This window comes from Syngnathus floridae, chromosome 8 (genome assembly GCF_059516105.1).
Source record: "Syngnathus floridae isolate MCC-2025c chromosome 8, RoL_Sflo_1.0, whole genome shotgun sequence".
Classification (NCBI taxonomy): Eukaryota; Metazoa; Chordata; class Actinopteri; order Syngnathiformes; family Syngnathidae; genus Syngnathus; species Syngnathus floridae.
In genome coordinates, this window is record NC_142420.1 from 4,652,711 (window position 1) to 4,676,217 (window position 23,507).

Consider the following 23,507-nt stretch of genomic DNA (forward strand, 5'->3'; position numbering starts at 1 on the left):
TTAAGACTCATTCAATTGAAATTTTGTAATGATTCTAATTTTACCATCTTAAATGTAGTCGAAGAGAAACAATCAGTGAAACAAATGCAGCTGAGTTAAAGGGACACGAAAGGTCAATTTATCTGTTTGTCTATTTTTGATCAGGAAAATAAAGAATTTTTCTGTTCATTAAGAAAACCATTCACCTTTCCATGGCTGACTAGAAAAAAAAGCAAGAAATTAGCAGCCACCCTGTAGCCAAAGTGCATTTTCTGTCACATTTGTCTGTTTTCTTTTCACCAAGATACGGAAAGCTTCAGCAGGTCCGGAGAACAAGGTGCTGATGACCACCTCCCCGGCATCATGGAGGGAGCTCTTTGGCTACTAATTGACGGCTGGTGAGAAACTGAAATAGTCACGCTGATCTTGTCTTTAATAATTTCACAGGTTGATGCAAATAAGTGTAGGAATATGCATATGAATTTTGGTGGCAATCACAAATTTCAGACACAAGGTGACAACAGAATGTGACAAACCAAGCCAGGATTATCAGAAAAAAAGTCAACAAAATGGCATAAATACTGCTCTGCCCTTGTCCCATTTACTGTCTTGTTTATTCCTGTAGGAAAGCACTCGAGCAAAGTGGGGCGCAAAGCTCAACCCCACCCTCCTCTGATGACCTCCATTTGCCTTGGCAATGTTGGACCTGCTTGAGCTTTTTAGGCAGCAAAAGCATGCCACGTTAGACAGTACATCCACTTCTGTTACACCCTGCCTGCCCCAGTTTTGGCAGTTTTCATTGGTGTCACGGGGAGGGTGGAGTGGGAGGATAGAGGTCACATGGCATGTAATGCTCATCAGATATGCATTCATACCTGCATTGCCATTAACACCCATTTGAATTAGGTTGGATAATATTTGGTGTCGCCAGACAACAATAGGGTTAAAGCATAGGTCTCGAACTCAAGGGTTGGGGAGGGCTATTACGTAGCGCTTGAATGCACTGAAATCGCCATTCTTCACCTTTAACAGACATTACAAGCTTTTTTTTTTTTATTGATACAATTGGGTTACTGTGAGGACCAGCCGAAATGTCCGTTAAAGGAAAGTTGGCATAAATGCATAATAATAACAAAATTCAGTATGATATTTAAAACATAACCCTGATACAATTTGTTCTATTGTCCAGATAAGAAAAAGATAAAATGGCCCTTTAAATGTAATGGACAAATGCAAATTTTATTTCTAAAGTGTGGACAAGATACTTTTTTGTTGTATATTGATCCTGGTGCCAGGTCATTTGATTGTTTTGTGCCTTTTAAGCCCATGCTTAGTGTTATTGTATTGGATGCTATTGTATGCATGACAAATATAAAAATGTAATTCGTTCATTCATTCTTTAAAAAATAAAAAATAAAAATCTAAACCTTTTTGTCTACAGCTGTCAAAGGGAAACAATAACAGCAATGTGGCCTGCAAAAAATGGTTTCACACTTGGACCAGGATAACCGTCCTGCCAAGAGAAATGTCCAAGAAAATTTGGCACACAGATATCAAAAGACAAGTACACACACACACACACACAATCGTCATTTTGAACTATTGATTGTCATCAGATCTCATAACTGCTACGCTTGGCTCATCCTTTAATCCACTTTTAACAGCTGCACTTTTTAGCTCTTCAACTTCAAGGCCCTTGTCTGCATGCGTTGGTGTCTTTTTAGCTTTGTGGGCACCATCCTTTCCATCCCATAATACGTTTTGGGGATATTTAGTTTGCTTGGTGCGTGTGTGGGTGTGTGTTTGCGCGCATGGGTTCCCAAGTTAACGCTCTGCCTCGCTCGCTTTACTTCGTTAATCCTGCTGCCATCTCTATGGATCAGAACATCCACGGGGATTTGCCTGCCATTAAGCGATGGCTTTTTGCTCCATGTGTGTGTGTTTGTGTGTTTGTGTGTGCGCAGACACACATTCCAGGAGTAGGAGGCTCAAGTCTTTTACTGGAAAACTGACATTGAGGCTGCCAGCGGACCAGCAAGCTGAAGGCACACATGGGATGCACAGCACGGATGCAAGAACGAGTGCTTGGATGGCGACGTTTTATTATTTTTGTTATTATTCCGCACATGGATGCGACCATCACGAAAGATCTACAGGTAGCACTTCCTTTATGTCTTGATATCCCCCCTGATGTCAGACATTTTCTTGTTTTTTGCTGATCATTTCAGTTGTCTTATTTTCTTCCATGTCATTTCAGAGCTGCGTTAATCCCGGCATCTCCCAGATGACAGTCGACAGTAATGACGTTCATCGCTTTCACTGGTCAGTTCAAAGAAAATGATCACATAATCATTGGTGGGTTGGAGTTTTCATGCAAGTTGTAGATTTCCCGATTGTGTTGGAGAGTGAAGAGGACATTTAAGCTAAGAGGTGAAATTCCCGTAGTGACAGTAGCGATTATGGTGCGGCTAATTTCAGCTCAGATACTTCATAATATTAATCACCATCACGTCAACACCTTTTTGACAGCTGTCAGTCAAATGTGAGTCACATGATTGTCTTTTGTAATTTCCGTTTACTGGTGCTAATTGTGGTGACTACAGTGCTACCCTGTTGGGAATAGATTAATGCACTTATTAACATTTTGGATTTGGTATCACCCTCAGTCTCTGTGCTGTGCCTGCTGCTGCCGCCGCCGGCCCTGGCCCGCTGGGCATGTGCTCGAGCTTGTCCGCAGTCCTGTACCTGCACGCAAGAGAAGAGCTGCAGCGTGCTGTGTGACCGCTCCAGCCTGGCTGAGCTGCCCAGAGAGTTTCCCTGCGAAGCCTCGGCCATCAACCTGGACAAGAACAGACTCAAGTTCCTGTCAGAACGGGCCTTTGGTACCTTGCCATCGCTCAAGTCTCTCTCGCTGGACCATAACAACATCTCCTTCATCACACCTGGAGCCTTCAAGGTCAGAAGTACCACTATTACTACTCGCTCTCACAAATACATACTTCTCCAGAATCTTTTGACTGTTCATTGCTCTTTGGGTCCTCCCCCAATTAAATGTTGTCTTCGGCCTACTCTCAATCAGCACTGTTGTTTGTTGCTCAGGGCCTCTCCAACTTGGTGGAACTGAAAATGGCGCACAACGAGTACATCAGCTACCTTCACACCCGGACCTTCACAGGCCTCAAGAAGCTGGTGCGCCTCGACCTGTCCGACTGCAACCTTTTCAACATCCCGGACCGGATCTTCATCGAGCAGACGGCGCTCAAAGAGCTGCTCTGCTTCCAGAACAAATTCCGCAGGATCCCCGGCGCCATCCGAGGTATGGAAAACTTGACCCACATCTACCTGGAGAAGAGCAAGATTGAGGCGGTGGCTTACAACTCACTGCTGGGCCTTGGCAGCCTCAAGTAAGTTGCTGTTACTGTAACTGAGATTGGCTATAAGGTCAGTCATTTGCAGGGCACATATAGAATAGATGATTCAGACTCACATTTACAAGGATGTGGAGAGATTCCTGAAAGGAAAATTCTCCATATTTTTGCAGACAAAAGTAAATAAATGATTACTAAAAGAATAGACAGTGCAAGAACAAGATGTTGGAAAACCTGATTTTAAATGTTTTGAAAGACCTTTATCCGGATTTTAAAGCATTGACACTTGGGATTGAACAATTCTTTTCACACTTTATTCCATTTGTGTGCAATATTACAACTAAATGCTGCTTCACCATTTATTTAGATCTCAATATTGTTGCAAACTGGTTCTGGAAATCAATTTGATTTCTAAATATTTTTTAATTTTGTAGCTTTTATTTCTTGCAGCCAGTCTTGATTTTGTAACAATATTCCTCATATTTGTGTTGGTGGGGCTTGAATATTTTGGTACTTGAAGTCTTTGACTGACATTCCCTTCAATTGTTATCTTATCATTCCAGATACTTGAACCTCCAAGAGAACCGCATCAATGTCATCCACGACCAGGCCTTCCAAGACCTCGTGCGGCTGGAGAACTTCTACCTCAACGACAACCTGTTGTCTGACCTACCGCGACTTGCCTTTAAGGGCCTCAGTCGTCTCAAGATGCTCAACCTCGGTGGGAACCAGCTGACCAACGTCTCCAAGACATGGTTCAGTGACCTGGTGGAGCTGGAGATCTTGTACCTGGACAGAAACCAGCTGGTGTACATTGAGGAAGGAACCTTTGAGAACCTAACCAGCCTAATCACACTCCACCTGAACAGCAACAACCTCACCACTCTCCCCTTCCCGGTGTTCCAGCCGATCTTCTTCCTGGGTCGTCTCTACCTCTTTAAGAACCCCTGGGAGTGTGACTGCTCTTTGGAATGGCTGAAGGAGTGGATGGAGAACTATAATCTGGTGCGAGACATCCCGTGCTCGTCACCGACGTCGGTAGCAGGACTCGATCTGGGCGAGGTGGTCTTTGCCAAAGTGAACGGTACATGCATTGACCCCGCCGAACTGAACCTGACCACGGTGTCCTCAGAGTTGGCCTCCACTACAGAGAACCGCTTCAACAGCCTAATTTCCAGGCTGCTGCAGCAAGAACTCCGGGAAGAGGCGCTCAATGGAACAGACGGCGCTCGCAACGGCACGCTGCCGGAATCTGAAGACAGACTGCTCGCTGCAGGGGTCAGAGGGCAACATAGTCAAACGCAGTTGCTGGCTGGCTCTTTCCTTGTGGTTTGGCTCCTCTTTGCTTTCTCCTGGATAAACAGAGGATTTTCTTGCACATGAACGAATGGAATATTTTCTAACCGCTGATGCACTGATGTACATTGATTGATTGATTGATTGATTGATTGATTGATTGATTGATATCTTTACATGATGGACAATATTCAAGATGAACTCATAAGAGAAGTTATCTTAACGATATGAGGTGTTGATTTTATTAATAGGATTAGGGTTAGTTTTCTTGCACATGAGATTCACCAACATATGAAGGCTTTTCTAATGGCAGACATGCAGATTGAGACGATGACTTCATGTACCGCAACCGATATTGATAGATGAACTCATTACATACAAGAAGCAGGTGTTCCAGTCTAGTGTTGATCCAAATGTACACATTTAGTTGTACAAGTTGGTATTTTAATCATATTCATAGCACACGTGCTCCTTTTGTATGTTTCAAAGTTAAAGGTTGATGTCGTGAAACAGATGTCCTCTTCTAGCATTTTTTTTCTCGCTGCATAAAAGCATTAATCTTCTTATCGCTTGTGAGTTGTTGACGTGCCTGTGCCTCCTATGGAAGGACCCTCCCCCTTTTCCCCACGCATGGTTGGGATCCCTCAACACACAACCCAGCAGTGTCAGTGACATATGTGTATGAATGAGGATGTGAAAAGACTAATGAACATTCCTTTGATGCTCTATGAATAAACTTAAATATTATGACCATTGTGTGTGCTGCTTTTGTTTATGCTCACAGATATTCTTGTAAAAATTTCAATTCATATCACAAGTGGATATTTTAGAACAAACTATGAGTATGAATAATAACAGGGCTACTATTGTATACACGATGCGGTACTGTTGTGTTGTTTTTTTTTGAAGACTGTTATGCAAGTTGTTATAAAACACGCTTTTGATTTAATTTGAACTGAGCTTCCTCGGTTCTCCATTTCAATGAGCAGCTCTTCCGGTCACTACCATCTGTGTTTTGAGTGAGTTTTCAAAAGCTCTATTTGCTGTGTATATGTAAATTAATGTATGTATAAAATTCAGAAGCGTAATTAAAAAACATGCTCCTCAAGTTTTTATGTTGTTACATCACTGAAAGCTCGCTTATACATGCGTGCCATTAGAAGTAAGTGACTGCATACCAGAGCACTGGGGCAGCCGGGACACATGGAATACTTATATAAATTTCCAACAATGATGTAATCAAGGAAATAAACAAAGGACAAGAGCTTCACACCTGTGACCTTTGACCATGATATTTCCCTAATAAAGTGGCCTGTTATTAGGTACACCTGAAAATGGCGGTGTACCTAATGGAGTGTCCGAGTGATTCCCTCGTTAAGTGCAGGTGCGTGAAAACTTTTAGCTCCTTTTGAACGTGAAAGTGGCTAAAACTTTTCACGCAGGTGCGCTTAACGAGGGTAACTTGGAAAACATATTGGAACGCGGCCCTGAGGACTAGAGCTTGACACCTGTGACCTTTGACCATGATATTTCCCTAATAAAGTGGCCTGTTATTAGGTACACTTGAAAATGGCGGTGTACCTAATGGAGTGTCCGAGTGATTCCCTCGTTAAGTGCAGGTGCGTGAAAACTTTTAGCTCTTTTTGACCGTGAAAGAGGCTAAAAGTTTTCACGCACCTGCGCTTAACGAGGGTCACTTGGAAAACATATTGGAACGCGGCCCTGAGGACTAGAGCTTGACACCTGTGACCTTTGACCATGATATTTCCCTAATAAAGTGGCCTGTTATTAGGTACACTTGAAAATGGCGGTGTACCTAATGGAGTGTCCGAGTGATTCCCTCGTTAAGTGCAGGTGCGTGAAAACTTTTAGCTCCTTTTGACCGTGAAAGAGGCTAAAAGTTTTCACGCACCTGCGCTTAACGAGGGTCACTTGGAAAACATGTTGGAACGCGGCCCTTCGAGGACTGGAGGTCGACACCCCTGGTTTAAGTGAAAAGTGCCACACCCTCTCTCACCCCCACTTTCTGATTGGCTATTTGATCTGTGACATCACTTGGACACTAATTTAGGTACGCCACTTTTTTCATGTGTATCTAATAACAGGCCACTTCATTAGGGAAAAATCATGGCCAAAGCTGAACTGAAAGTGAAAAGTGCCACACCCGCCCTCACCCCCACCTCCTGATTGGCTGGTTGATCTGTGACGTCACACGGACACTCCATTAGGTACACCACCATTTTCAGGTGTACCTTTATGCATTTTTTGGACGTGTCAAGAATGTGTATTTGATTACTGGCTCTTTATTTTGGGGGTCACCAACACATATTACACAACGTAAAACACACATATTGTCATATAAAGCAGATGTCAGATTTTTGTTTTCATGCCCAAAAAAATAAAAACAAGGAATAAAACACCAGACAAGTTTTAATGTTTATTAAAAAAATAAATAATAATAAAAGTAAATTTCAAACCAGCAATCTGTGAAATTGCAGTAGATATATTGGATAACAATATTTAGGCGTATATATGCATACACGTTATTTTAAGTGTTGAAAAATAAAGATTACCCAAAGAGAAGCATAGTCTCCCCGTTGTTGCATAACGGCGCATCCCTTCACGCAATAAAGTTAGCCGTTAGCTTGGAGAAAACGCGCATAAAAGAAGTGGCGTTGCAGTGAGTGGTTCTTTCTTTCCTTGGCAAATCGTAAATCTACATTCTGGCTTACATAGTTGACGCCAGGAGGGAGACGCAACACGTTCACTGACTGATCCGCTGATGCACGGGAAGGAAGCCAGTTGACCCATTGACTCGTTCGCGAACGGGAAAGTCAGCATTCGTTCCCTCACTGATCCGTTTTCGCGATGACCTGGAAGATTGAAGAGTTTTTATTCAATGCAAATCAATCACTTAGTCACTCACTGACTCGTTTACTCACAGATCCATTCGGTTAGTAAACAGGAAATGCAATTCACAACTCGTTTGTGAAGGGGAAGTGACGTCATTTTCTTCTTCGTTTCGTTTTACGGCGAGGTGGCACCAGCTTCAATGCGCATTACCGACACCTACTGGTTGAAGTCATATGAACTGAAAAAAGAACGAATCACAATAGGAATCACAGAAAATAATTGAGAAGCACTGGCATAGGAGGTCATCAGGATCTCAAACAGCTGGAATGCTACTATCATCTTTGACATTTTCTTTATTTTTTTAATCTCTTTACAGAGGGACACAAGGAACACTGACCAAAATTGTCCACATGCATGATTCGTCTTTTCTTTTCCCTAATAATAACAACACATGTAGGGATTTATTTAGAAAGTTCAAGACAGCGTCAGTGGAGTGAGAAGATTTAAAAAAAAAAAAAAGAAAAAAAAAAAAGAAAGTAGGAAGAGGGATGAATAAATAACGAGGGCCGAAGCATGTTTGTGTGCTTTTTCTTTTTTCCAGTCAGATGGGTCCACCCACTTTGGCAATCAGGGGGGGTACTTGTCTCTTGAAAAGAAACACCTAGTAAAAAAGGTCCTAGCCGGCCAGTACAGACAGACAATATTCATTTTGTAGTACAACACCACGATGACGATGGTGAGGTGGTCTGGGGCGACGATGGTGATGGCGTTGGGTGGGCGACTTGGCTTTAGTAGACCCAGGAGACGGGCACCCACTGGCTGCTGTTGCACACCAGCTCCACGGCCTCCTCCAGGTGGCCGATGGTGTCGTCGATCTCGTTGTTGATGATGGTCTGGTCAAAATAGTGCATGTACGTCTTCTGCAGGATCTCAGACTCCTTCTGAAGACGCTGCAAAGACTCATCCTGAGAGGAGGGAGGATCCAAAGTAAATCAGATGACACCATGTTTGCTCAGGTTCTTAAGATATACTGGTTTATGTATTCCTCCAAAAACTATGAGATCATTCTTGTGAACATTATAAATTGATTCTTTCTTCAAAAACTACATTTTTGTTTGATTAATTTCAAGGTTTTGTGTTGTTTTCTAAGCCGCTTGGTCAGACTTAGTAGCAGGCAAGGGTAAAAACATGCATACGTGACTAGACAACACACGACAACAGTAATATAGCTAGCAGGTGTTAGACGGTACTTACTGGAAGCGTGCGACACCACCTGGGCGTCTGCAGGGGGCGCCATAGAAACATGCATGCATTGTTTGCAAAGATAAAGCAGCAGCAATCAGACACATGCAGACGCCAGCATGCATGCATGCAAATGGTAAGACATGCTCATACTTGCACATGCAAATTCAAATAAGCGTGTGAGCACGCGTGTGACTTACCTCGTCGATGCCCGGCGTTATGGTTGGTGCTGCGATGAAGACCACGTATGGGGCAAATTCGGCTGTGCGAAGCACTTTCAGTGCCTATCAGAAAGCACACACATTGTATAGTAGTTTTCTTGACATGCCCAGTGAATGCAGACACAGACCTGTGGCTCGACGTCCAGGATGGCGACCAGTCCCTGCTGGTGGATCTTGCGAATGGTCTCAAGGCGCGTGCCGTACATGGCGTCCTCGTGGCTGCCGTACTCCAAGTACTCGTTGTTGCTGATGTCCTGCATCATCTGGTCGTGCGACACAAAGTAGTAGTTCTTGCCGTTCTCCTCATCCTTCTTGGGAGGTCTTGTCGTGTCTGTGGGAAGCATAGAGGTAGAGTTTAACATACCTGTCACTTCCACCAAAGGATACAGTGTTTGTGTTTGTGTCTCACGTGGGATGGGATAAGCAAATCTGTCGGGGTGTTTGGTGATGAGTGTGTTCTTGATGTGTCTCCTGCCAACGCCGTGAGCACCTGGAAAACACGTCCGTTAACAATGGATAAAACGCACAAACACTTTCATCAGTCTTGAAAAGGTCTCACCTAACAAAACGAGCGTTTTCCTCTTGAAGGCGGGCAGTTTGACCACTTCCTCATAGGTGACCAGATCTAATTGGTCAAACACTGAAGGGGTGGGGCAAGAGAGAGCGACAGAAGAAGCGTTAGTGTGTGTAAGGGTTGAGAAAAAAAATTGTGGGACAGTTTTCCCAAAACAAATTGACTTACATCAAGGTCAAACAAACATCACATATTTATTTTATTTCAGTGGGCAATATTTCTAAATGCATTTGATGATGTCATGCAATGCTGCATTTTCCAAACCTGGAAAAGATCCTAATTGAAAAAAACTATCATTTCAAGCTCCAACTTTTACATGCAAAATATGAATATAATACATAGCAATTCAAAATAAACTTTACATAGTATTTTAGTTCCATTGCAATGGTTGGAAGTAAAGTTTATAACTCCCCAGATTACTGGAGAACATGTCTGCTGTTTTTAACATACTATGTGACACGAGCGCTCCTTTATGAAACAAAATACCCACAAGACTTGTTTCCATCAGTAAATACTTGGGGCACGCAAACACACACGTACAAAAGGCACACAAAGCGGCTTCAGTCTTCTGTTGTTTGGTCGAAAACAACAACGCAGAAGTGAAAGGCCGCCAGCGACAGACAGGAAGTAACCCGCAGGGGTGCTTTCAAAGTAAAAGCATAAAGGAGGAGGAGAGTGACGTCAGCGCGGTTACTTACATGCACAGAGGTCGTTCAGTAGGAGCAAGCAAGAGAGATGGACAGGAGGGTTACAAGAGTAGCTTAATACGCACACATACGCAAGCACGCACAATGTTGATATGAGTGTGAATCAGCTACTTGGCAAACTTTTGACTTATTTTTACTAACAGCCCAATTAAGAGTGTGCCTATTAAGAATGATTGTTGGATTTGTGAGAATCTACTGGTTCATTGTCTCTTTAAAAAATGTACTTAAAAACCTGGATTCATCTTTTTTGGTTACATAGCACTACTATTATTCTGTCCACCACTGTAACACATGCATATAAACATACTTCACACTTACTACTGTCGAAACACTTTCTGCATGTACTAAGACGTGCTTGAATATACTTTCCATGTACTATCCAATACCATGCACATGTACTCATGAAAATCATCAAAAAAACCGACTATGTGGCCAAGCAGTAGGCTACATGTAGGCTGCTTGTGTGTAGACACGAATGTGATTTTTTGCATACCTGCGTTGTGCTTGGCCAAATACTTGTCTTTGTACTGCTTCTTCTTCTTGCCAAACCAAGTGCAACTGGCCTGTTGCTCCTGCTTGGTCTTCTCCATGGCCATGCATGCCACACGCCTGCCGCACACACATGCAACAGGTTTGCCTTTCAAAGTGAAATGCTTCAAATCCTAAAATTACCTCTAAAATTATTGTGAAGGTTAAATATAAAGACTGTAAACGCCTAAAAAAATAATGAAAAAACCAAAGCAAAAAAAAAACCCCACTCCACCCACACACAAAAAAACTACAAGTTGAAATAAAATTACCACAACCTCCCAATCCCACAGGTAATAAATAATAATAATTAAAAATAAATAAATAAATAATAATAGTGTATATTAAAACTGCAGTAAATCCTTCAAAAAAACTAAAAATAAAGGACATCAGTTTGCATGACTTAGTGGCATGAGTCTCACCACTCCTGCAGCTCGGGCGATGGGATGAGGCCGGCCGTGCCGTTCTTGGTGTTCTCCAGCTTGCCTTGCCACCAATTGTGGTCATCTTTGGAGATGATCTGGATGATGTCGCCCACGCGGAAGCGAATGCCGGCCTCCTTGCAGGGGATCAGCTCGTCCTTGGAGGGGTCGTACTCGAACTGAGCCCGCACGTAGATCTGTGGGAAGGAGGGTTGAGGGGTGTTGAAGTGAACAGTGTGCCGGTCGGGTGAGCTAAAAGGACGGACAGGGTGGGAATTTGCTGTTTGCTGGAAATTGGCGGACACGGAGAGAGGAGCGGCTAGGCAAGGCTAGACTAGACTAGACTAGATATCTGTGGTAGTCACGGCACAGGGCTTGTTTGTTTGGTTTAAACCATTTGGTGCGGCGAGAGGGGCCTGGGTTGGGGTTCCGGAGGGGGAACGAAGGCCGATATCTTACCTTAACAGACATTTTGTCCTTGATTGGAGGTCTGGGTACAATCTATGGATTTGAAAGCATCACAAACATCATGCAAACACACCTTTGAACACAACACGTGTGTCTGTGTGTGTACCTTTGTTGGTGTTTCCTGAAGATTGATTTATTGAGCAATAATTGATTCAGTCGTTTTAAACCTAATTGTATTGTGTAATGATGATTACACATTAAAACAAGGTATACAATTCTACCGAAAGCTATGTAAAAGGTTAGTAGGGTGTTTTGTAAAATAAACAACTGTGACAGGGATGATGAGATGACGTTTAGTGAAGGTTGCTTTGCTGATTTTAGGGAAAGGTCAAATTTTGGGGTGGGTGCTGTTAACAACGCCTGTGCCATAAATACCACAGAGTTCAAGTTGATGTAGTTGTCAGTGAAAAATGTTATTTTAGAAGGCCAATGACTGGATGTCCGGAGTAGGGAAGAGGGGGCTGGTCTGGGTTGGGTTATGACCAATTAATCGTCACTTTTGTTATATTTTCAACATAAAAGCAGCAAGGACATCACACTGATGGCTGAAACTTGACTTTGGATTGTTGGATGAGCTTTGAAACACAACAGTCCCGGGGTGGGGGGGGGGGCACATATAGCTCTCGCTTATGACAGAGAAATTGTATGGGCACGTTTCCACCAAGCAATAAATTTCAGTTCAGTTCATCACGATGGCATTTGGAGTAGCAAATGTTCTTATGTCACATCCAGTCCATTTTCTTTTTCACGTGTTCTTAATAAGGTGTCGGGTGAGCTGAATCTTATCGCAGCTGACTTTTGGGGGGAGGAAGGGAAACACCCTGGACTGGTTGCCAGTCTCTGTCATAAAGGATCATATTTAAACCAGCCATTTTTTATTTTCCGGTAACAAGATGCACCAGGGGTTGCTGATTGGTCGTGCTGACATACTGCTTTTTTTTTTTTTTTTACTGCTCCATTTTGCCACAATCGCAAATGACATCATTCTGTCATTTGGATTTTTGCAATTTTCCCGCAGTCCTTTGCCCTAAAGCAATGAAAGCCGAGCTTCGCAAACGGAAACCGGTCCATACGGCTTGGTGGAAAGCGAGGCCCTCGAGAAGCAAGCGGGAGTCAGCGAGTTTATATTCACCTGTCGACCTTTGGGCTGGATGGTGGACGGCAGGTCCTGAGGAGAATGAAGAAGTATTGAGGAGCAGAGAGAACACATGGCAGGTCAGTGAGCTTGGATACAAACATTAGCAAGGCATCGTGGCAGCCTATTGAGTAACATTAGAACCGTCCTCCAGAAGAACCAAACACCTGTTGCAAGCGAAATGCGTGACCAAGCCGATGTGCGGTGTCAGCTAAGATGCACAGCACACAGCGGGCGGTTAAAGAGGCACACCAATTTGTGAACTGAGATATCGGACACAATGAAAGGGGGATCCATTGGAGAACAACACAGGATTGATGTGGAATATCTGCCTTGTGAAGGGTTTCTCCATACAATTAAAACAAACATACATCCTGGCGGAAGGTTGAAAAATTTGTAAATCAGTGGGAAGGGCTGTTTTTATCTTGTTGTTTTTTTTCTCAGGGTCGGGCATCCTTACCAAGATAGAACTGTTAATGCTGGAGTGGCCATTGGCAGGGGATTGCCTGGACGTGGTAGGGGACTCTTTCTGAAATAAGACACACATGTCAAGAGAGCACACACGCACACACACGCACGCAGACACACTGGGGCCGAGCTGCACCGCGGCATTGACGTGATTCACACCGTCATGCCAAGGGAGTGATCTTGTGCTTGTTACACCGTTCTATCACAGGGATGGTTGCAAAAATGTACTTGAGGCCCGAAAGAAATCACATGGAATGTCTTCCTTGCTATATTGTGGTTCATAGTTCAGGCCGCTAAAATATCAATGAATTCTAAAGCGATTTATTTATTTATTTTAAACAGTATGCAGGGAAATCCGAATTTTGCTTTGGGGGGTTGTAACAAAATTAAAAAAAAACGTTTGAAAGGAAAGATCATCTAAAAGGAAGGCGTGCATATGATGGGACGGGGACAGGTGTTTGTGATTCCTGGAGGATAACAAAGGAGGGTTATCGAACATGAAGTGGGGAAGTTCCGGTATCTTGGTTGTGAAATTGGTGTGCTGGATATCCAAGTCACCCAGTGGCAGCAGAACACACACAGAAACACACACAATCCACCTCACACAAACTTGGCATCCTCGCAAGCGGTTAGTGAGGAGATGAGTAAAGAAGAAGAAAAAGAATAGGGGAAGGAGGAGGAGGAAAAGGAAGACGTTACCTCACAGGAGGAGCCCTGTGTCCGGTAGCTTGGCACTATTTTAAATGTGATGCTGCCTCGCATCTCCTTCTGCAAACACACACGTGATGTTAAAACACAACAGGTGCTGACCGCTTAGCATTGTTAGCACCCACACACACACGCTCACCAGCATCTTCTGCAGCTGCTCGACTGTCTGGTTGGCCACGCTGATGCCATTGATCTCCCTGATCTCATCTCCAACGTGCAACGTGCCTGATAAGACAAAATGGTTTGGATTCTTTAGACGCCATCACATGACTCCCTATGTCCAACAATGGGTTGTTGCTCGGTTATTTCATCCACGTTTTGGGTTTGGCTACCTTGTCTGTGGATCATGCCTCCATGCATGATGCGAGCCACGATGCAGTTGTTGGAGTCGTTCATTTTCAGTGTGATGCCCTACAGCCAACAAGAAGATAGATGAGCTAAAGAAATTCAACCTGATGTGTATATGGCGCCCCGCTGCACATATTTTTAAGTGATTATTTATTTTTTATAATATACTGTACAGGTAAGTCTGAATTTAGCTGTGCACCTTCAGTATAGCAACATGTGCTGAAACACGTCGGTGAGCAATGGAGCATTATTAACAGCAAGAATAAGAGGAGAAACATTCAGTGTCGTACAGAATCTTATTTTGACGTTTCACACTTGGTAAATTGAAAGAAGATAATCATGATAAATATAAGTATATATCGGTGAGAGTTTGCGAATATAAAATATGTGCCTCGGTTCAATAAAGGTTATGAATCTCATCGGTCGAGTAGAGGCGCACCATGGGCTCGTCCGTGTTCTTCTGGAATTGCACCAGGCGCACCCTGGTGACGTTCTCCAAGTCCACGTCTCCGTTGGTGCTTTCGGGTGAGTCGCCATTCAGGTAAGGCGAGGTGGGGGGTGGCGTCACCCTCAGCGCCTCATCGCTGTAGACCTCATGCGCCACCACATCGTGGGCCTGCAGCAACGCCTTTGGTGAAAACAAAGCACAAATACAGCTTTGAGAAGTTTTCTGCAACATTTCCTTGTGGCAAAGTACAAAGTATGGCAATAACAGCAAAAGTACCAAATCTACAGCCAGATACGCATGTCAAACATGATGTTGAATACTTCAAACATTGAGTGTCATCTTGGTAAGGAGCGTTGCCTTGTGGCAGGGCATTAATCAGTGACATGAAGGTGATGGGATTAGCAGCGGGGACATTGATGACAGCCTGAGTGGCTTTTCCACTGAACAGATTAATTTAGGCTGCTCACATGCTTGAAACCTTGCTGAAAGTTAGGTCTCACTGAGGCCTTTGAAACTATAGCCAAACAAATATAGACAAATTGTTGCTTCCCTTCAAAAACTAAATCGCATCTACAAACCCTTGTTTATTTGTTTTCATAGAACAAGTGAAAAATGAAAATCTAAATGCTTGTATCCGAATAAGCTTTTAAAATGTTATTTTATGTGATTTTGTGTTCATTTTGGATTCACACAAAATATTTTTAATTCCAGTTTGGAAAAATGCGTTATTCAGTATTCATTTAATTATTTTTACATTTTAATTTAGGATTCATTATATATTTAAAATTTCTAGTGCACAGTTGTAATACTGAAATTCTTACTGTTTCTGTAAAATTCCTTCACTTCCCCAAAATATCACCAATGTATTGTATTGCTGTATTATTTGTGTTTATTTTGAGTTGAAATGATTTCATGATCTCATCTTCCTTTCTGTAGATAGAGTACAATTTTCTTCTAATATATCACGACGGCAATTGTCCAACTGTGGTATTATTGTCTCATACAAAAATCTCATGCTATCATATGGCAAGATTTTCACTGCTATTCGCCAAGCCCCTGGAGCAGATTGGATATAAATGTCTTAAGTCCACTGTCGTGTTCTTGTAATTGTCAAGGATCTTTTACCACAACAAACATAACACCACCTCGAGAGACTTTCTATTAAGGAGGTATCGGCGCATGCGCTCTTGAACTCACCATGAAATGCGGCTGCGTCAGTATCCGTCTGAGTTCTTTCACGTCGTGGTTCTCTGGGTAGCAGGCGATCTCTTCCAGCACCTGAGCAAGGCGAGGACAAGACCCTTTTCAATGGCCGTACTCTGTTTTAGGTACTATCCCGTTCACCTCGTTGACCCTCACAAAAATGCCCACCCCGCCCCCGGAATGGCCATTGCCAAGTTTGGACACCAAGTGGACAAAACTCCCCCTCCTCCTGCCTGCTTAGTTGGCAGCGCCTGGCTGGAAGTCAGCTCCAGTTATGTTGCGCCTGACTGGTGAATGTGGCGTTGCAGAGGTGCAGCGGGGGGGAGAGGAGGGGCGTTGCGGGGGCACTTTGAATACAAGCCATTGTGAAGCAATCATGTGCTCATGTAGCTTGTCAAACAACAACCCATCTCGGTTGTCCGCCTCCGACAGATCTAAACGCACCGGTAGCACGTGTGATGTAGCGCTTACATATTCCAGATGTTTCAAAGCTTCACCGTCTTCCTGGTGTGAGGAGGATGTCTTGAGTGGAGGAAGACACAGGGAGACCAGGTTACTCAGGCGGTACTCACAATGTTGAAAAAAGGTCGTCTCCCGCAAGGCATTGGATTAGTGTGGCGAGCAAAAGCAGCCAATTTGAGTCATTAGTTGGATAGCGACACCCATGTCCTTGGATTGGAATTAGTAGTGTTTGAAGCGCCTTATCGGTGAGAAATAAGAGCAAAGACGGAAAGTTGCAGAGCCTGGTTGGCTTGAAACATTTTGCCTCATTCAGAGTGAGCGGCAGGAAACGAAAGCTGAGTGGATTGGAGCTCTGTTAGGAAAGTATGACATCAGGTGGAACGGACATTTACCAGAGCAGGCTGTGACATAAGATTCCACAGTGGGCTTTATATTTTCTGCTTTTGTAACCATGACGGAAAAAGGCTCAAGTGTGACGATAACGACAAAAAACTTTTTCTAGCAATGTAGTAAGAAATGTTTCTCTGTCCAGGCTGCTCAGCACAATGCAAGGTGACTTATGTTTAGTCGTGCGAAAAATGTCAACCCCCCCCAAATCAAAAACGCTAAGTCTCTTACTTTCTTAGCAACCAAAACCGAACTTGACATCCTTTAGTGAGGCATACAATGTTACCAAGCCAGGTTTCCCTGGAATCCTTTTTCCTGTGTGTGGAATTCGGGATTGGACGCAAGTGACTCGCTCATGTCTCAAAACTTTAGACTTCCTCTTTCAATAAAGCACAAAATAAACATAATTACTGTTTGTGTGTCTGCTTGCACACAACACACAAAACCGACCCCTGCTCCTCACCCTGCAATGTAAACAAACGTCAATCAAATGAAATTTTACACAAGCAGGGTGCGACTGTGCCAAACATAATGCAACTCTGGGTAGGCGTGCTACAAGTGTGAGTCTCGGTGGTGTGTGTGTGTGTGTGTGTGTGTGCATCAAGCAGCTAATGAGGGAAGTCAAAAGAGCTTTATGAGAAGAAGGCAGTGCAAACAGGCCAAAGGGCTGTGGTGTGCAGCTGCTCAGACAATGAACGCGTCAGTGGCAGCGCACACAAAGAGCATTCGGGAGGTCATTTCAGTTCATCACAAGGCAAAAATAATTAATTAAATACCGTGTGTATTTGATTAAATGTATGAAAATGTATATACGAGCTGTGTTGGTGGCAAAGACCTCTTTGCAGCTGCAGTCAGAGGGACAACATCAAGAGCCTCTCACAATTTTTTTTTCTTCATAAAGTGGACAAACCCTGACAGTGTCACAACACGGGTGCTGAAGATTGAAGGTGTTAGTTAGTAAGGAAAAAGCCAGAAAGAGTAACAGAGCCTGGGCACTAGGAAGAAACACTTTAAGAACGATTTTCCACTGCACAGTGTCAGCTGGGCTGGTTGGTTTGCCACAACCTCGGGAAACGATGCACACCATGCCACATGAATAGTATGGCTCAAACTGTGAGCACACAACAACCACGGAGAAGAAGAATGAGGAGATTCTGGATGTTTGAAAAGTTTCCTCTAGGAGGAAACTGAGGGCAACAAAGAAAATGCACATTGCAGAAAAACGCACATGCTGCATGCTTAACAAAAAGATAAATTACAATTTTTTAGGACAAATTTGACCCGAAAGGAAACTAAGCATAGCAAGAAAATAGGACACTGCAGCAAAGTAAAGACTGTGAACTTCACACGTTATTCGGAAGAAGAAACCCAACAAAAGAAGAAAAGGGGAGTGCATAACTGCTTCTATAAGCACGAGGGGTTTGAGTTGCAGAGTAACTCCAACAATAAAAACTATTTCCCCATAAAGTGTTTTTTTTTTTCTTTCAAAAACGTCATGAGTTCATCATAACTTGTTGCATTCAGCAGATTAAACAAAAATTGTGAAATTTCCAGTGACAATTTTTTTTAAAATTCAGACACGTCCGTTATGAGGTAGAAAAAAAAGGATTTGCCAATAGGAAAGTTTGATATTAACAAGTAACGCCCAAGTAGGCACAGTGCAGTGGAAAAGGAGGATTGTCAGCAGGTTAGCCATTTCCATCACAAAAAAAAAAAAAGCAATGTTAACAAAAAACGATTGTATGTTGTCTTACCTCTTTGGCTCTCTGCACGCCGTCACTGGACGGGTTCCTGATCTGCGGGGACGACCTGGTGTTGATCTTATCGTAGAGCTGCAAAAGACAAAACACTCATCCATTAATCAGGTCATGGAACACAATACAATCACTACTTTTGTTTTGCCTCTTCATCAACACCTTCTGTGAAAAGCGCATGTGGGAATTTCCACTCGTGTGAAGAGCTCGCAATCAAACCGGCGACAGTTGCTTCATCAATCCAGCTCAAAAAAAAATTAAGAGTAATTTAAGCAAATTTCTTTCAGAAATGTATATCAAACAGGTAGCCTTGCTTTAATATTACACAACACCTATTAAGCAACAATATCCATAAAATGCCACCAGGTGACAGCATATCTCTGCAAAGACTGCTCCGTTCAGCTTTTTCGGGTCAATCTAGGTCAGCTGACAGAATTCACTCTGTCCAGCATGTCCTGGGTCTTCCCCAGCGATTCCTCCTACTCATATTCTTTTCATGGGATTTTTTTTTTTCCACATAGGATCAACACATAAGCCAGAACGGATGTGCTCAAATGTGCAAATCGGTACAATACTTCCTTGAAGGCACCATTTACCCTTCTCGAACTAACCACCCAGAAAGCTAAGAAGATTAAAAAAGCAACCTCAAGTCAGACATCAAAAGCACCAGAGACTAGGATTTTTTAATTTTTTTTTTTTTACTTTGACTCAATTACCTGGAGGCCAACACATGAAAGTCATCAAACACTCACCAGGTAGGTGCAGGAAAGCGGTTTCAACAAAGCTTTCTAAGGGCGGTAGACTCCATCTACGGCCGTCGTCTGTCTTCAGCGTGTTGCATTGCATGCTACATTCAGCTGTCCTTGCAACACAGCTGTGCTTCTTACACATGTTCTCATAATGGATGCCATTGTTCTGACTCGCTCTGCTCCGAGCACAAACCAAGTGGAGACGTGCAAGGCGTTCATATTGACACTACATGACAATCTACTTCAGCCTAGTAGATCAATAAATATGCCTGACTTTTGCTACTATACTAATGGATGTCCAAGTATCATCGTGAGTTTCTTTGAATTACACTTCCTACAGCAAGAGAGAAAGGCTTTATCAACAAATACCGTGACAGGAGCATAGACCATCATCAAGCCCGGGTCACTGCGATTGTTTATGTATCATAGACGTTGCTACGCAGGTAAATAGACTTGAACAATATTGTGAGTAAAATTAAAGGAGACTTATGGATCAGTGATTCTCAAAGTGTAGTATGAGTACCACTGTTGGTACTCTGTCTCCCTCTAGTGGTACTTAAAAGAACAACAATTGCACCAATTTTCCAATTTTTTTTATGAACCGGTTGAATGACAATGACTGTATTCACGATTTATTTATTTTTATTCATGTAACTCATTAAATTGGGTAACCAGTTTATCTGAATAAACCAGTACATTTAAATCAAATGAATATGGAGCGACGATAAGTCTCATAGGAGTTGTTTGTCGACTGTTCTTGCTGTTCCAATAATAAAATCATTTTAAATGAAAAGATTAAAGGCAGCAAACATGTGTGGATTATATGCCATCATCCACATAACATGAAAGAAGAAAGCATAAATTCAATTTAAGAAAGAGCGAAGAGCCTCAATCAAATTAAATTATAGGGAAAGCTGCAGTCAAAATGACCTCATACAAAATACTACCGGCGCAGTCTGGTTTTGTGACCCAATATGGTGCCAAAATGTTGATATGTGTCCAAATACGTTAACCTCCAGGTATCAGTGACACACAAAAACAATAAAAATCCTCAGTCTGAACTTCATTGCCAAAGGCGTAGCGAGGAGGTGGGCGATTTCCTTAATAGTGAAACAATCGTGCATGAGGCATATTTTACATAATTTGTTGGTGCGAAACTTCAAATTATACAACTTCAAGGACATATTTTGCTGTGGTCTGTTGCAACTTTTTATATTCATTTTGGTATATATTGCAGCAAGTTAGTCACGTACACTCGGAAAGGCAGGAGACTGACTTACGTCGAGCAGTGTGTGTAAATGTTGGTCCTGGAAAACACTGTGCAGGAAGTCGAGATCCTTCTCACTGCAGTCAGTCAAGGCGTGGATCTCCTCTAAACTATCCAACACCTGAGAAACAGCTCCTGCAAAGCATAACAACACATATTGAAAGAAATAGCAACATACTGCCAAGTAGCTGGAAGGAGTCACCCACACGGCATAAAAATATAAAGATACATACTTTCTGCTGCGAGCAGCCCTGCAGGCGGGAAGCATTAACGGAAGCAGAAAAACAAAGGATTGTAAAAACAAAGAAATAATGAAGAAACCAAAGAAAGGTTGTATGAGGTCCCTTCAAATCGAGGTGTTTCTGATTTTGCTGTGGCATTCATGTCTATTCTTCATGGTCTTGCATTGACAGATCTTCTCGGCCTCTGCTGTGGTTTAGGTTGAACCTTAGGTTTAGGTTTTTTGCCCTTTTTAAATTTACCATCATTGTTTGTGGTTATGCATGTTTCTTCGAGTTCATCACAGGATAGCGCACACTACTAGTGGAGTATATGTAGACCACATTAAACATACTTGGAGTACTGCAGTTTGGATTGGGAGTATTTATGTATGTAATGAGCGTGGGTGGGCTATTTAAGTGTGCATATGTCATCCATCTGTGTTCTGCATTGATTACGTCAGGGTCTTATTATTGACTATAAAGGTTTTTTTTTTTGGAGAGGTGGAGTGAGCCAACTCTGGCAGGGCGTTGCAGGGGATACAAGTGTGACATATACGTAGACCTGTCTCTGAACACTTCACGTACTATACTTATTTGTCTTGCTTCAGTTGTAGTTTTGCTTTGTCATGGGCGTTGTCTCTCAAATTCACTGCAAGTATGGTGCTAAAATCCCCAAAAATTCACCTGAGGAGGTGGGGTCGTCCGAGAAGTCGTGGAGTTCCTCAGGGGGGTCTCCATAGTAGGAATTAAACTTGTGACTGGACACTGCCGCTAGTACCGCCCCCTAAAACCACACCAGAGGGTGAACATCCTCCATGGTGATGATCACATCATCACACAAACACATACAGTTGAGGTCAACATCTTTAGCTTCCCTATAATAGGGTCCAGTGTTTACACTATTCATCATACCAAAAAGCAAAAAGGTCAGTCTGGACCTTAAGCAGAAGATAAACGAGAAGGATACACTGTACAGTGGTGTCTTGACATACAAGTGGGTAAATAAATTTGTTCTGTGATGAAAATCATAGCACAATTTACTGATACTGTATATCAAATGAATGGTAGTATTCTAGTTCATCTATTACTGGCAGACATAGAGAGCCTGAAAATATAACAAACTATTGACTAACTGTCAGACGATGAATCATTTTGGCCTTGCATTTTGTATGTGTGTTTTGTTTGTCTTGTCAAATCAGAAAATGCAAAACATGGTGACACGTTGACGTCATCTTTGTTCTCGTGAACGCAAACAAACTTATGATCGGCTCATGCGAGAGCTCTGCAGAATTCTGATAAGGACCCTGACCATTTGAATCAGGTATGTTGGGGGAGGCAAACATCCAAAACATGCAGGGTTGGGGTCCTCGAGGACATGACTTGGTGACCCTTGCTCTCGAGTGGCCCATGGATATGTCATTTGAGTAAATGGGCTTTATATGATTTGATGAAAGGGGCTCATTATCTTGATTGTAATTGTATCCATGCTGTATACCTTCAACTTTCTCCTGGCGTTGAACTTCCTCAGCTGCTCCACCGTCTCTGGCAGGTGGATCTTGTAGGCATAGCGGTCTCTCTCCTGCAAGACATCACCACACATTGCCCACTACTGCCTGCTGCATATAAGGCAAAAAAAATGTACCACACTTTCTTGAATGAGTCCATCTTGAAAATCTGTTTCAAGATGAAATGCAACAATGACGATCTCTGTTAAAAAGCCAAACATCCTCATGACAAGGGTCAGGCTACCTTGAGCCAAGGATGGTTAAGGGCCTCATAAACTGTGATCCTCTCGGCGGGGTCCAGCATCAGCATGCGCCTCACCAGATCTTTAGCGCTCTCCGAGATTTGACTCCACTGCCGCGGGTTCATCTGTGTTGAAATGTTGTAGGACTGCACAATTTAATGACCTTACATATATGAGTTACAGTAAACTCGTCAGTCATAGCGGGTATTGTTTCAGACCCATCCAAGATGTCTTAAGATGCAAGTATAATGAAGTTTAATTGCCCAAAATACATCGTTTTAACATTTGTCGGAATCCCAGCCTTCAGGAAACGGCTGGAAAGTACATAAGCAACTTTACAGTCACTACATCATAGAACCCCGTAAAAAAAACCAATTGTTCTAAAACTGTGATACGTTGTAGCAGTGGCGCGAACAATGAAAGGTAAAAGCATCCGACGATGTCTTTTGTAGCCTACAAGACCATGTAATGTCCTCACCTTGTATTTCCCTTTGCAGATTGCTTCAAAGAGACGCTCTTTGGTGCCGTAGAAAGGCAGACACCCTGACAGGAGGATGAAGAGAATGACACCGCAGCCCCACACATCCACAGGTTTTCCGTAAGGCTCCCTCTTCACCACCTCGGGTGCCATGAAGTGGGGTGTTCCTACCCGACCTGCACACACAACAATGTGGTCCTCTATACAGCTTGTGTATTGTTTTATTGAAACACTCTAGATGGGCTTATTTCCCATAATACCCCCCAGACGCTAGTGAAGTGTCTGAGACAGGCAGGATAAAAGTGTACCTCCGGCCACCAGCCCCGACTCTCCCAGCTGGATTGCCACTCCAAAGCCTCCTAACTTGACGGGAGCAGAATTCTCCTTAGATGCCAGCAGCACACAGTGAGGCTGGGTAAGAGGAGAGAGAGAGAGAGAGCATTTTGTGGTCAGTCTTCGCTAGCTACAAAGTGA

At 43.0% G+C, this 23,507-nt stretch overlaps 2 protein-coding genes across 22 annotated transcripts in view; one reads left to right on the forward strand and one right to left on the reverse strand.

Annotated features, from left to right (window-relative positions):
* Positions 1-52: 52 nt before the first annotated feature.
* nyx (nyctalopin) lies at positions 53-5,393 on the forward strand. 2 transcript variants are annotated; one of them, XM_088382384.1, is made up of 7 exons: positions 53-377; positions 1,421-2,135; positions 2,237-2,301; positions 2,646-2,935; positions 3,079-3,168; positions 3,262-3,383; positions 3,911-5,393. In XM_088382384.1, the coding sequence occupies exons 3-7, from the start codon at positions 2,280-2,282 to the stop codon at positions 4,728-4,730; spliced, it is 1,344 nt and encodes a 447-aa protein (XP_088238510.1). In that variant the 5' UTR covers positions 53-377; positions 1,421-2,135; positions 2,237-2,279; the 3' UTR covers positions 4,731-5,393. The 2 variants fall into 2 exon arrangements, with proteins under 2 accessions (XP_088238510.1, XP_088238509.1); XM_088382383.1 differs by having other exon boundaries at positions 3,079-3,383.
* A 2,438-nt stretch (positions 5,394-7,831) lies between these two features.
* Positions 7,832-23,507, reverse strand: part of caska (calcium/calmodulin-dependent serine protein kinase a) — a 57,223-nt gene continuing 41,547 nt past the window's right edge. The window contains exons 6-30 of one of the 20 annotated variants that reach the window (XM_088382861.1): positions 23,342-23,444; positions 23,034-23,209; positions 22,558-22,701; positions 22,304-22,387; positions 21,493-21,592; positions 20,821-20,838; positions 20,601-20,722; positions 18,572-18,649; positions 16,440-16,490; positions 15,963-16,043; positions 14,757-14,945; positions 14,302-14,380; positions 14,109-14,194; positions 13,961-14,029; positions 13,254-13,322; positions 12,791-12,826; positions 11,650-11,691; positions 11,191-11,387; positions 10,734-10,849; positions 9,519-9,584; positions 9,369-9,449; positions 9,088-9,290; positions 8,939-9,022; positions 8,751-8,777; positions 7,832-8,461 (exon numbers count right to left, since the gene is read on the reverse strand). In XM_088382861.1, the coding sequence (XP_088238987.1) occupies positions 8,285-8,461; positions 8,751-8,777; positions 8,939-9,022; positions 9,088-9,290; positions 9,369-9,449; positions 9,519-9,584; positions 10,734-10,849; positions 11,191-11,387; positions 11,650-11,691; positions 12,791-12,826; positions 13,254-13,322; positions 13,961-14,029; positions 14,109-14,194; positions 14,302-14,380; positions 14,757-14,945; positions 15,963-16,043; positions 16,440-16,490; positions 18,572-18,649; positions 20,601-20,722; positions 20,821-20,838; positions 21,493-21,592; positions 22,304-22,387; positions 22,558-22,701; positions 23,034-23,209; positions 23,342-23,444 (2,478 nt within the window). In that variant the 3' untranslated portion in view covers positions 7,832-8,284. Of the gene's footprint in view, positions 8,462-8,750; positions 8,778-8,938; positions 9,023-9,087; positions 9,291-9,368; positions 9,450-9,518; positions 9,600-10,733; positions 10,850-11,190; positions 11,388-11,649; positions 11,692-12,790; positions 12,827-13,253; positions 13,323-13,960; positions 14,030-14,108; positions 14,195-14,301; positions 14,381-14,756; positions 14,946-15,962; positions 16,044-16,439; positions 16,491-18,571; positions 18,650-20,600; positions 20,723-20,820; positions 20,839-21,492; positions 21,593-22,303; positions 22,388-22,557; positions 22,702-23,033; positions 23,210-23,341; positions 23,445-23,507 lie in introns of all 20 variants that reach the window. The other 19 variants (XM_088382860.1, XM_088382863.1, XM_088382867.1 and 16 more) reach the window with 19 other exon arrangements.